At 38.3% G+C, this 14691-nt stretch overlaps 1 protein-coding gene across 3 annotated transcripts in view; it reads right to left on the bottom strand.

Moving 5' to 3' along the window:
* Nucleotides 1-860: 860 nt before the first annotated feature.
* The window catches only part of Met (MET proto-oncogene, receptor tyrosine kinase), a 112114-nt gene continuing 98283 nt past the window's right edge, over nt 861-14691 (bottom strand). For all 3 annotated transcript variants that reach the window (XM_048340107.1, XM_048340108.1, XM_048340109.1), the window contains 5 exons: nt 11191-11372; nt 7909-8018; nt 6572-6737; nt 2344-2480; nt 861-2234 (listed from right to left, as the gene is read on the bottom strand). In XM_048340107.1, the coding sequence (XP_048196064.1) occupies nt 2024-2234; nt 2344-2480; nt 6572-6737; nt 7909-8018; nt 11191-11372 (806 nt within the window). In that variant the 3' untranslated portion in view covers nt 861-2023. The remainder of the gene's footprint in view (nt 2235-2343; nt 2481-6571; nt 6738-7908; nt 8019-11190; nt 11373-14691) is intronic.

Genomic DNA, 14691 nt, shown 5'->3' with positions numbered 1-14691 from the left:
TTGTTGGATATGAACTGTGATCCTAAGACCTCAGCCTCCTGAGAAGCTAGGATTACAGGCATGAGCCCCAGCCCCAGCCTTGATATGTTTTCTTATAGAGTCAGTTATTTCTTTCTGCAGAGTAGTGCTTTTCTTTCTATCAATTGTTACAATACTCTGTGAATTAGTATTACTCTTCACAGTTATGAAGTAGTAATATGTGAACTGCAATATCTTTGCAATACAATGCAAATGTGTCTTCCTGGTAAGTGCCACCATTGTCAAAGAATCATTTTCCTACAACAACAGCCAATCTCAACTACTGGATTTCAGCACAGCGAACACTTGTCATAGCTTGCTCTATTAACCCTTGGCTTTGAGTCCTGGTGATGTAATGAGGGTGGGGTGTTCTGGCAATTAGAACATTTCCTTATCACTATTTACAGCCATTTGAAATCATGCCACTATTAATCCCAGTCTGACATACCTTTTCTGAGATGTTCACAGTGCAGTATTTTTTTTTGTATGTGTGTGGCCTAACAAAATTTTTTCTTATATCATAAAAATAAACATTTCTATAAAAATATAATACTTTCACTGTTTACATTGGAAAAACTAGTTAGCATAACCTATACCACATGCACTGTACAGTAGTAAGCACAAAGTCCACAAAACAAAATATCTCAAAGGTTCTGTTCAGAGTAACTACAACCCAGGATTTCCAATTTTCCTTTGTTTGTTTTAAAGTGTGTGTGTGTGTGTGTGTGTGTGTGTGTGTGTATGTGTACTGGGACTTGAACTCAGAGCCTGGGCTCTGTCCCTTAGCTTTCTTGCCCATAGCTGGCGCTCTACCACTTGAGCCACAGCTCCACTTCTGGCTTTTTAAAGAGTCTCACAGACTTTCTTGCCTAGGCTGGCTTCAAACTGAGCTCCTCATGTCTCAGCCTCCTGAGTAGCTAGGATTCTAGGTGAGCCACGAGGTGTCTAGCAAGTATGTTTTGCTTAACAAAAAGCATGACCTAGTGGATAGTGGGACTCCGTGAAAGTTTTGTTTCCAATTGTTTATATGAAGTGGGTAGCTGCCACTGGAGATAGTTAATATTTCTAGTACATTAACCTTTTTCTTGTTCTACATATGAACCTTGCCTGTAACAATGATCCTTCTAGTTAGTTTTAGTCTGCTTTAGAAATATGCTGAGTTACCTTTAAAAATATTTATCATCACAAATTTCTGGTTTATTTTCAAAGTTGTCATTTAGTGAAAAACAAAACAAACAAAAAAAAACCCCACAGTCACAATGTCTAAATGGCCACATTCATCTGACCAGGACAGTATCATTCTACAGTGGTTGATTTTTAAATGACAAGTAAATATTTGACTGAGGAGATGAAACTGCTCCTAGCACTTTATGAAATTCTTAATGTCATCTATGTACAATACATAAATATCCCTGTTAATTTATAAGCACACTTGGGTCATGCTACTTTGAAACTTTGAAACTTTATCTATGGATAATCCTCCAACCAAAGGAATGTGCATACAAAAAATTTTGAAAAGGAATGTTTGATAAATGGGTAAATGAAAGTAACAGTAAAGAAATGATTCATGACAATAGAGCCCACAAAAGGTCTTTGAAACACTGGAATTCTGAATGAGTGGCCTGGGTGTGGCACTGTCACATGTGTCCTGGATGAGACCACTGCGTTTTCTGAACTCATTACATCAGTTCTTCACATGAAATCAAGCAGGACTCTGATGTTTAAAAATCGCAATTCAGACTCCAATCTATCTGATGGGAGTGTTGTCATAGCTGTTGGTCACTCACTTGTGGACAAAGCCTCCTGTAGTTCTGAGACATTGCCAGATCAGAAGTTCCTTAGAATGATGGATGCAAAGTCCCACACTCGTGCCATTTTGGCTAAAGCAAAATATATTGGATGACCTATCAAAGGCCAGGCAGTGAAAACTGTTGAAGAAAGCATGAACGCTGGTTCATCCTAGTATAATGATATTTCTTCAGGGAGGCTAGTAGATGTCCACCCATCATGTGTCCACCTCTCCATCAATGTTGTCTTGTGATGACAGCAGAGAAGGATAGGGAGCAACACATTTTATGTTCACATAAGTAGCGTTCACATGGACGTAGTGCTCACCAATGAAAGTGGAGAAGATTGCTGATATCCTGGAGACCAGCTCAGAAAAGGATGGGCGCATTTCAGCTTTGGGATGCCAGCATTTTAGCATGACTTCATACCTGTCTCAGGGGAGAAAAAAATATGATGAAAGACTTCTGAAAAACAGGTACTTCTGGCAAAGTACAGAATAGAAAAGAGAGGGAAGATCTCATGAGGACTTCTACTCACAAAGGGTCTGGGCAGTATTCGGGTTGTAAGAGCCTCCTGCCCTGCAGCAAGTAAATGGTGATATCAAAGGTGTTCACATCTGGATAAGGGGGCGCTCCTCTGGTCATCAGCTCCCAGAGAAGCACACCAAAGGACCACTAGTAAAGGAAGAAAGAAAAGAATCCAGGTGAGAAGAGTATGATCATATACATATGAGAAGATATCAGTAGGCATTAGTGGCTAAACTTGGTTTAACATTTTCAATACTATTGTTATTTTAGGCAAAAATGTCCTGAAAAGTCATGGCTGAGTTATATAGTCCATGACCGATATATTTAAACCAGAACTAGGTAAGGTTTGAATCACAAATAAATGTAAGTTTTTAAAAGAATATGTTAAATCTATGTGATGATTAAGATTTCATTTCTAGTTACTGCAGTACTTTTCCATGTTCTCTCTTGTAGGGGCAAAGCCCTAATGTGTTACTATGTGCTCCATCAATAGCTTCACTACAACTGTAAATTATTAGTAAGAGAAAGGTAAAGGAGGCTTTCCAGAATTTAAATTTGTGGGATTTCAAAAGGAATATATAGATACTCTTTAAGAAATGGAACCATAACTAAACATTAATGTGAAAAAGGAAGACATAATCTACATAAGTAAAAACCCATCATAAAAATCCAAATAATAAAACTGCTAGGCAACAAGGTTCTCTACAGAAAGTCAATTTAAATAAAATTATAATTTTGTGTTAAAGTAATAGATTATATAAATCAGCTATGTCAGTACTTTATAGGAAGCTTCAAGGGACAAGACTAGGTTAATTGATTTGCTAAAAACTCCCCAATATATTTGAATTCACACTGAGATACACATTTAAGAGTTCTTGACCCTGGGGTCTTGCTAGGTTTACTGAACTTCACTAAGTATGCATTTCCTTGATTTAAAGCACTCTACTCAGAATAGATCAGGTCATCTATATTATCTCTGCCTGGACATGTGCCAAGATGAGCGCGACAAGGACAGGAAGTCAGCGGGGGCAGATCACCCTGTGTGGAGGGCCCAGGAAAGCGTCCTTGTTTGACAACACCTTCATGCCACTCCCAGACTGAGAAGTATATAGGGAGGACATGAGGCCCTGAAAAATAATAAGCTTAGAGAGAGAGGGGAAAAAAAAGGAAAGGGAGACTAGCAGATGAAGTAGGAACACATAAAACAAAAGCAAATATAGTTCACAAAACTCAGCTAGAAGAATAAGGCATGCTTTTGAATGCTGTGACTAAAAGGAAAAAAACAGGTAGATCCCATAGTTAATGATACAAATCTCCATTCAAACCTCTTTCTCTTTGCCCAAGTTTTTTTTTTAAGGTATATTATATTTTTATTTTTAAAATTTTTCTCTATTGTCAAAATGAAGTTCAGGGGGTTACAGTTTCATATGTAAGGCAGTGAGTACATTTCTTATCCAACTTGTTACCTCTTCTGCTTTTTTTTTTTTTTTTTTCCAGTCCTGGGCTTGGACTCAGGGCCTGAACACTGTCCCTGGCTTCTCTTTGCTCAAGGCTAGCACTCTGCCACTTGAGCCACAGTGCCACTTCTGGCCATTTTCTATTATATGTGGTGCTGGGGAATCGAACCCAGGGCTTCATGTATACGAGGCAAGCATTCTTGCCACTAGGCCATATTCCCAGCCCAAGTATGTGTAGTGATTTTTTGTTTTTGTTTTTTTTGCCAGTCCTGGGGCTTGAACTCAGGGCCTGAGCACTGTCCCTGGCTTCTTTTTGATCAAGGCTAGCACTCTACCACTTAAGCCACTTCTGGTTTTTTTCTATATATGTGGTGCTGAGGAATCGAACCCAGGGCTTCATGTATATGAGGCTAGCACTTTGCCACTAGGCCATATTCTCAGCCCCTTTTTTTTTTTTTTTTAAGCCCTTTGAGGCAACTGAATGCCCTGGTCTAAATGCAGAACACAAACCCTTTTCCCAGGTAGGAACTAGATAATTGTGCTGTCTACCTCAGTCTTTCAAAATTAAGAGTCTTTAGAGCCTGAGAATATTATAAGTAATTCTGACAACTTTATTGTGTTAGCCTTCAATTCCAGACTTTGCTTTGAAATTTAACTTAACAAATATCTATTGACCTTTGATCATGTATAACAATTAGGTTACTATCCAAATTGGCAATAGATCCTAGGGCTAATTAAACAGAGTTAAGTGTTGTACAGATAACTCATATAGAAAAATAAGATAGTGACTGTATAATAGAACAAAGAACAAAAGAGACAAACTTTTCTGAAAAGTTTAGAGATACTTGTGAGCACTGGAAACAGTTTCAGAAAGGGTGATGGGCATCCGAGGAAGACAGAATTTATGTTATAGGTTCATGAAAGATGATGAGAGTTGCTACCCAGCTGGATAGAACAAGTGAGAAGTGAATACAGATATTAATGAAAGAACTTGTGCTAGGTGGGAAACACAGCTCAACGCTAGGTATGAGTGATTTCAAGAACAGTCACTCAAATTTTGTTCCTAATGGGCTTAAAGAATCCTGAGATTAGTTGAACTCTGCTTGGGCATTTGCCAAAGACAGAATCTACAAGCAAGCAAGTTTTCACTTGCAGGTTTCAGCACACATACAGCTTATTACAGGCTTTTGGGAGTGTACTGTCTTTGAAGCAAAACTTTGTGGGCATACACAATCAGTAACCATTTGCCAAAGCAGTATTGCATATGAATTACTCTGGTTCTGCTTTCATGTAGTCAAGGAGTATCATCCAATGAGAGGGAGAGAGAAGTAGTACTGTCATATCTACAGAGAGGGAAATTTCAGCCAAATATCTGAGCCACTGTTGTGATGTGAGATCTGAATATTTTCATGTTCTATGTATGATACAGTGATTTATTGGAAACCAATAGTCAGTTACTGGACTTACTCTTGACTGTCTCCACCTCCTCACAGGAACAGAAACTTACATACTTTCACTGGAAGACTTGCCAGTCAGTAGTGGACACACCTAACCCTCTTGCTGACTCACAGGAAGGAAACAAAATGACACCTCACTCCCCAATACCACACTCCTTCATGCCTCAATAGCTGCCAACCCTTCTCCTTTAAAGTTCATATCCTCTGTGAACATTGTATTCTGCCCACCCTGTGTTCAGATACCACAGTTGTTATCCTGAGGGATGGAAACCTCAATGTTTCTCTACCTCCAAATATCACAGTTGTATGGAACTTGCTCTTCCTCTGGTTTTCATAGTAGTAGTCTCTTCTCTAGGGTTTTGCTCTATTCATCTCCTTTACTTCATACTTGCAGCTTCATTTCAATAATAATACTCTGAACTCTCAAAAGCCTCTTCTGAGGTAGGAGCTGTGGCTCACACCTATAACCCTAGTTACTCAGGAGGCTGAGATCTAAGGATTGTAGTTCAAAGCCAATCCCAGCAGGAAAGTCCACGGGACTCTTATTTTCAACTAACCACCAAAAAGCCAGAAGTGGAACTTTGGCTCAATGTTAGGGAGCTAGCCTTAAGCAAAAAAAAAGCTCAGTGACCGGGAGACTTTGCCCAGGCCCTGAGTTCAAGCCCTAGGACTGGCACAAAAATAAAAATAAAAGAGTGGTGGGGGAGGGGGGAGGGAGGAAAGGAGGGAGGGAGGGAGAGAGGGAAGAGAGGGAGGGAGGAAGGGATAAAAGAAAGAGAAAAAGGAAGCATATTCCTAGCCTTGACCATATGATGCTATTGGTGCCTTTAAAAAGTAATGAAAGCTCACCAGTGGCTCATACCCTGGTCAGGAAGCTAAAATCTGAGATGGAGCTTTGAAGCCAGCTTGGGAAGGAAAGTCTGAGACTCTGATCTCCAATTAACTACCAGAGAGCCACATGTGGTGCGGTGGCTCAAAGTGGTAGAACACTAGCCTTGAGTGAAAAACCTCAGGGACAGTGCCCAGGCCCTAAGTTCAAGCTCCATGATCACCACCACCACCACCACCACCGAAAACAAACAAACAAACAAACAAAAAAGGCAATGAAAGCCTGGAGGTGTAGCTCAGCATGGTGCTCTAGGCTACAACTACTTTTGGGAATTTATGAACATATACTATGGTTACCTATCAGACAATTATCGCCAGTTTCCCATATGAAGATAACTGAAATTAATGGTGTTTAATTTTTTAAATATTATATTTGCCACGAAACTAAGGGTATAAAAGAAAAAGAAGAGAAATTCAGGAATGACAAATATGTTACCACATCTGATTTGGTGGTAAACTTCTGGGTTTGCAGGCTTTCCAAAGCCATCCACTTCACTGGCAGTTTTGCTCCTGTTTTATTGTGCACGCTGTAGTATTCTTTATCATACATATCTCTGGCAAGACCAAAGTCAGCAACCTTGACAGTGAATTTTTCATCCAACCTACACAAAGGGCAAAAGTTATTATTGGTACTGAAAGCAAATAATTTACAATGAGGCTAAATATCAATAGATCTGAACAAGGGGCTTTAATATTTGAAATTCATAACTTCTGAAGCCAGAGCTTCATCTGGTCTATTGACTAACACTAAATTATAGTGGAGTTCTTGAATAAAAATGCTTGACAATTACATTATGAATTCAACAGGCTGAAGAGAGACATTGTGAATGGATAGCATAGGAAAATATTTTTTTCTTTAATATATATCTGGAGAAAAGATACAGCTCCCAACTTTCCTTTGCTGTAAATAGAATGCCCAAATGCAAACACTAATCTTCCCTTGTCAACCTGTTAGCAATACACAGTACCACGGGAGAGACATGATGTAGGACTGTTATTTTACTTTTCCGTCTTAAATAGGCTAAATCAGTATATAAAATCCCCACCCTTGAGATTAGGATACACAGTAAAGCATGTGAGAAAAGAATCAGGTTTAATAAAATAATTTTCTGTTAATTGGGGCTATGTATTCTTTGTTTAAGTTGGCTTATATAGTGTTTTTTTTTTTAAACAAAACTAAGGTAGCAAATTAATAGCACAGCTCCTTCATTCACACATACCATCAGTCATGCATCAGTGCTATGCAAGTGAGAAAGCACTGAATCAATTACAAACTGTTGACTGTTGTGTTATACAGCCAGGCAGCCAGACACAAATAAAAGTTCTTTGTATATTCATTCTCGAATACCATTTTTGGTAAGGCTTCTGCAGGCTGACTTAACTACTCTTGGGAAGTAATGCATATTGGTATTTGTCTAACCAGCCCCCTCCCTTTTCACCATAAAATGCTGAAGATCAAATTCTCCCTCCCAAGCACTAACACAGTGTGAAACCACAACATTGGGGGGCTACCACTGGGAAGGACCAAGAAAAGCAAAAGTACACAACAGCTGTGTAAGATCCCCTATAGAGAGCAACCTTTTAAATTCTGGGCATGTTAAAGCCTAAAAGCCCCGCCCACATCCCCCAGGGTTTACAGGCATGCATTTAACTGTAGAGGAAATAAAAGATTTTTACATAAGAAGGGAAAGCACTCTCACTACACTTGAATAGTGAGAAACACACTCTCCCGTGCTTAATTTGGACTCTGGACACTGAGATTCTTATACTTACATACAATTTCTTGCAGCCAAGTCTCTGTGGACAAACTTTTTGCTTGCAAGATACTTCATGCCTTTGGCTACTTGGAGACCAAAGCCTATAAGGTCTTTTACAGTTGGGTTCTGCAATCAAACAGAGTTGGAAAAGAATAAACTGAGCACCCATTGTTCTAATGCTGATATCAGTTTGAAATTCATAACTTCTGAAGCCAGAGTTTCTTCTGAAATGTTTCTATGAATTATTATTAATTATTATGAGACAAGACTCCCACTATGTAGCTCAGATTGGCCTTCAACTCTCCATCCTCCTGCCTCTGCCTATCAAGGGCTGAGATTACAAGCATGCCCCATCACACCTAGTTAATAATATTAATAATAATAATGATAGTAATAATACTTATCTCAAACAATAATTGGATGCTATTGATAGACACAGCTATTTATTAAGTATCTATTATAAGCAAAGCACCAGGCTACACATTTTGATGAATTCTCACTAATTCTTAAACACTTCTGTAATACAGATGGCATGGGCTCCATTTTTCAGATAGGGAACTTAAGGTGTGTTTAAAACATAGGCTTTATTATTCTGCAGGGATGATAAAACAACATGAGAACAATTTATATTGAAAAAAATAGTTTGCCACAGTTTCCAAGAAGGGGACACCAGGTTATGCAAGTCCACAGTGAAGCGTTGGAGACATTCAGGGGACAAAGGGGGGAAAGAATTACGGGCAACCTTTGTGGTGCCCTTGAGAAGAAAAGATAAGGCCGAGAAAGCAGGTTGAAGATTCACTACTTAGTACAAGTCTAGTTTAGTCCTAGCAGATGATCATAGTACCTCAATAGCTATGTACATATGATCACAGAAGATGATGCTAAGCAAAATGAAAGCCAAGATGAGGAAACAAGTGGTTTATCATTGATGTTATTTTTAAAGTACTATGTGAAATTATTTCCTTTTCTCCTGTTTATCTTCCCTATGGTTTAACCCCTGTTGTCACTGTATTTGATTATACAATACCCCAGGTATTGTATATATGTTGGAATTAGGGAAGGGAAGGGGAACATTAAAATGCTGAGACAAAGAGTAAAAGGCAAATGAAGGCAACTACAATACTTACAAGATGTTATAAAGTAACTGTACAACTGAGGGGGAGGGGAATTGGGAAGGAGGTAAGGTGGGAAAAAAATGAGGGAGGAGGTAACAAGTTTGACAAGAAATGTACTCACTACCCTATGTAGGTAACTGTAACTTCTGTGCATATCACCTTGACAATAAAAAGTAAAAATAAATAAAAATAAATTTAAAAAATTGACTACTTAGAATAACTTCAGGAGGATCTGGTTTGTATGACTGTGCAATTGTGTAGAACGTGGGCCTGGGGTGATTAGGGTAGGTTTAAGTGAGGGAAGGTTTAAGTGAGGGAAGTGAGGGTAGGTTTAAGTGGGAAGAAGGTGGCTGGGGCGTGGCCTCAGGATCTGTTGATTTGCATAGGACCAGAGTGGTCTGCTGGCAAATTGTTGACTATTTCTAGAAATAGCCCTGAGAGAGGCCAGTCCCTCCAGGGTTCCCATGGTTCCAGGTTTCAAAATGTCAGAAACATAGTGAATACTTGTGTGCTTGTTTCACAGAAGAGGGAAAAAACACTCCAAATCACCCAGACAAGTAAATGCTGGAGTTAAAATGTCAAGTTAGACCTAATGATCTCAAATGTATGTTGTAGTGAAATCAATCACCTCAGAGGCCTTCCTACTGGCAGTGATGCATCTGTTCACACCCCCTTGGGCTCATCACAGAGAATGGTTTTCCCATCCTTCACAAATTCCAACTACAAAACTGAATGGACAGAGGAATACCACTAGTACTATAAAGATAAAATATGAAGTTACACAGATGTCACTGTGGCTGACAGCACAAGGAATCCTGAAGCCCCTGTTCATGCTCACAGTGTGTGGTAAGGCTGTGCACTGCGGTACAGGCTTGTCTTTTAAGATATCAGAGTTAGGGGGCATCATCAGGATTGATTTTCTGGGTTTCAAAAGGCCAAGTACTGGAGTAACAATATCTTAGGGAAGCTATTATATTTACATTTATGAAGTAACTCATCAGTAATGAGAATGACAAGAGTTAAAATGAGATGTCAGGGGCAGCTTGGTGTTTTGCAAGGTGAATTTACCTTATCTGTATAAATTCACTCAAGGAAATGATTTATTCTTTTGGCTTGAATACAAACTATTTATCTTCTTGAGCATATTTTCTTTGAGAACTTGTCCTATGTTTATAAAGTTGTTGATCGAGAACAAAACTATTTGGTTGATTTCTACTGAGATCTGGAAGGCAAGGTACCAAGAAAGAACTTAAGGCTTTCTAATAAATTCAGGTGTGAGGACTCCTGTTCTCTTCTGCCCTGGTCTGACCAAAACTTGCTCACTTTACACATTAGCTCTTGACATAAATATTGTGAAGAAAACTCTTACTTGCGAGAAACTGTGATCTTTGTAACCCTGAGCTCATTAACCTCCCAAATACCTTCTGTACTGAAAACTATTTTTGGTGTTGGAGCCATAGGAGTAAACAAAACACATGCAAATCCCTCCTCTCATGAGCCTGCATTCTAATGGTGTATGTGCATATCTTTCTATATCTACATCTAGCCATCCATTCATCCATCCACATGGAACTATTATTTATTTGTTTGTTGTCAAAATACAGCACTTTTCAGTAGAAATATAAAGCAAGTCACACTTACAATTTAAATGTTTTCAGTAAGCATATTTAAAAAGTATAAAAAAAAACAGGTGAAATTCTACAACATATTTCAACATGCAAACACTGCTAGCAATTATTTATCAGATATTTAATCTTTTTGTACTCAATATTTAAAACTGTGATATACCCTGAATGCACTTTGATTTGACACAGCCAAATAGGAGTACCAAATAGAGGGACAGCAGAATGAAGCTGCTTGCTGGGCAATTAAGAATTACTGTTTCAGAGCTCAGTTCTGGAAGCTCACATCTGTATTCTTAGCTACTCAGAAGACAGAGATCTGGAGGATTGCCATTCAAGTCCAGCCTATGTGGAAAAGCTTGCTAGACTCCATCTCCAAAATAGCCAGCCATAAGCAGAGCTGGAGGCAAGGCTCAAGTGAGAGAGCACCATTGTAGTAAGTGGGAAACCCCAGGTTTCAACTCCAGTACAGCCAATATGTTTGACTCAAAGCTGCATATTCTGAAGAGATAGCTGGATTGCTGTTAGTTCACCAGTTAGTAAACTTGGGATCATACTTACATGAGTCTCATTTCGAATGAAATTCCGAAGATCTCCATGTTTCATGTATGGTAGCACCACAAGTGGAGACCCTTCACTTCGAAGGCAGATTCCCAAGAGTGACAAAACATTGGGATGGCTGAAATCTTTCATGATGATTCCTTCAGTCAGAAACTGGGAGACTTCTCCTATGTCAGTGATTCCTGAGAAATACAGTGGGGGCAACATTAGCTTCATTCCAGAACAATATTTTGTCCAAATTAGATAGGAAGAGCAATGAAATACAACAGAGGCTATACCTTGTCTTGAAGCCTCAACTTCAGAGTATTTTATTTATTTATTTTAAACAATATGTCAGAATGAATGGTGTTGTAGAGGTGGAAAGGCGTGACCACTTCCTTACCTATATCAGGTTTACATATGAGAAGCTTACAGCTAAAAAAAAGGTAAGAAATGAAAAGCACAACAGAGAAGCACAAAATATCTTTAAGCTAAAGCTTTGCAAGACAGAGTGGGCTTTAGAAATGAAGACCTAAGCACACAGGTAACATAAATTGTCTTTTTTTTTTTTTTTTTTTGCCAGTCCTAGGGCTTGAACTCAGGGTCTGAGTACTTTCCCTGGCTTCTTTTTTGCTCAAGGCTAGCACTCTGCCACTTGAGCCACAGCGCCCCTTCTGGCCATTTTGTATATATGTGGTGCTGGAGAATCGAACCTAGGGCTTTGTGCACAGGAGGCAAGCACTCTTGCCACTAGGCCATATCCCCAGCCCTTTTTCTTCCTTGGTGTTTTTTCGGTGTAGTGGTACTTGCGTTTGAACTTGGGGCCTCACGAGGTGGCATTTCATTGGGCCACATCTCTGATTTGATGGAGAATGGACAACTGGTAGAAATATGATTGAACAACAAGCACATGACTGAATAGTAGTAGACTGAGTGGGAAACTCAGCAAGGATTTTTTTTTTTTGCTGGGGGGAGGGGGAAGGTTCTTTCAGCCTTGTTATGTTATATGGCAGTCCTTCTTCCAGAGTATAGGACAGGACCTCTTTTAAAATGAGGTAATTTCTGATCAAACTAGATCAAGGAATTTCTTCATGGTCAGCTATAGGAAAGAAAGGAAGAAAGGTTAGAGTAACATTTCAGGGGGTTATTGATGGCTTTGAATGAGAGTGGTCTCAGTTTCTATGAGCTGCCTTGGAGAAGGAAAATTTTAGTACTTGTCTCAGCTTAAGGGAGAAAGTAGAGAAAGAAAAAGAAAAATTAGGAAGAAACTATTTCTGAGGCCCCGCTAACTGTCCTTTAGTTCAAAGTATTCTGAATGCACTAAAGGACTACATTTAAAATTTATTTTATTTTATTTTTTATATTTTTCTTTATTGTCAAAGTGAAGTACAGAGGGGTTACAGTTTCCTATGTAAGGCAGTGAGTACATTTCTTATCCAACTTGTTACATGCTCCCTCATTACCCCCCTCTCCCTTCCCCTTTCCTTCTGCCCCCATGAGTTGTTCAGCTGGTTTACACCAAATGGTTTATAAGCATTGCTTTTGGAGTTGTTTGTCTTTTTATCCTTTGTCTCTTGATTTTGATGTTCCCTTTCCCTTCCCTAGTACTAATACACACACACACACACACACACACACACACATATATGTATATATATATACATATATATACATATATATATGTATATATATGTATATATATATATAGTGTCCTGGGTTCTAAATCAGATACAGTGATAGCAGGGGTAAAACCACAGGAAGGGAATACGTGAGATTAAAAAAAAAAGAAAAAAAAGGATACTGTTTCACATGGCATGTTGAAAATAATTACAGTGATATACCACTTATTTCCATAATGTGGAGTTCATTTCACTTATCGTCATGTGTTCATATGGGCATAACTATTGGGCTATTGTGGTCTTCTGCTATGACTAACCTAAACATGTACTATTTATTTCCTATGAGGGAAACCATAGCAAGCATTACATTTAGGTATATTGTTTGAGCTGCAACAACCCACAATATGCCTTCAAGTCATCACACACATCTCTTTGGTAAAATAGAGTATAGCAACCTGTTGGTCTTGTGCAGAGTTACAGATGATATCCTATAGAAAAATGGTAGAGCTGCAGGCTGGTCCATTTCTGTAATGATCTTCTAGAGTGTACAGTGGCAATTATTTTTTTCTGTATGGGTCAAATAGAAAATACATTTGGCTTCCTGGGCCACATGGTAATTGTCACAAATGTTCAACTCTGCTATTGAAGCAGGAACCATGAAAAAAGCCACTGACAAGTGACTGTGTCTCAAAAACCTTACTTACGAAAACAGGTGGTAAGTCATACTTAACTCTTGCACTATGAGAATTTGAAGACCAGTCACTGTAAGGTATACAAATAAGATTGTAGGTGGTGTGTGTGTGTGTGTGTGTGTGTGTGTGTGTGTGTGTGAGAGAGAGAGAGAGAGAGTGTGTGAGTTTTACTAACAACTGAATCCAGAGTCTTGTATATGTTAGACAAGCACTCTATCCCTGAGCTACATTTCTAGCTAAGTAGTTTTGTTTTTTAGATAATAGTTTCTAATCCTATCCAGAGAGAAAACTGATGATTGGATAGTAAATTAGCATCTATAAAATGTTAACAGCACTAATTTATTAATTCCACTAGTATCTCTTTGGCATTTGTGACCATGTTGGTTCTTTTACAACTGCAATGCATTCTGAGATCTGGAAAAGACAGTGGAAATCAATATGGACTAAATGGTCATCCATGTACACCAAAAACAGAAATATTTCTTGGTGATAGGATTGTCCTGAATACAAATGGCAGGACATGAAAATTCTTGTGTACCACATTTATTGACTATGAGACTTAATTACTTATATCTTTGGTTAAGTTTCATGTAGACTGTCCCTTTAATTACTTTGTGATTGGTTATCCAACAAAGTCAACTCTAGAGAATGCTTGGCAGGGAGATTTGTATTTAAAATGGCTGAAATTGTGTAGCAATAGTGTATCTGGTGGTAAAGTTTTATATTTGTTCATTTAGTTATTCTAATATAAATCTGTAAAATGAAATGCTAGCTGGCTAATGGTTTTCAGGCTGCTGAATATTTTAGGCAGAAAATTAGAAATGGGCGCTCTATCAACAAAGGCAGAGCCAGAAAAATTGTAGTATATAGAATATGTTGGTTGCATAGTTTTGTAATTTATGGCTATAATTATGGCTCTAGATCATTGATAAAGACTTAATGTACATTTGGAATCCCTTGTTTTTTAAATGAGTGTGCATTTTATATAAGAAGATTTTCTCAATAAGAACTAAAATTTTAAGAAATATCCCAGCATTAAAAGGGGGAAATTTTAATTTACATGGAACACTTTATTCCCCAAACATGTGAGGTATTACCATGCTTATGATTTTCTGCCAGCATATTTTTCTTCTGTCTTATTTTTAAAATCGTCTTAATGGAAATTGTGGTTAAAAAATAATTACATTAATGCTTCTGAATAAAATGAGTCA

Source organism: Perognathus longimembris, chromosome 2, assembly GCF_023159225.1.
Source record: "Perognathus longimembris pacificus isolate PPM17 chromosome 2, ASM2315922v1, whole genome shotgun sequence".
Taxonomy (NCBI): domain Eukaryota; kingdom Metazoa; phylum Chordata; class Mammalia; order Rodentia; family Heteromyidae; genus Perognathus; species Perognathus longimembris.
Note: the sequence above shows the minus strand (reverse complement) of the source record. Positions and strands in the feature narration are given on the sequence as shown.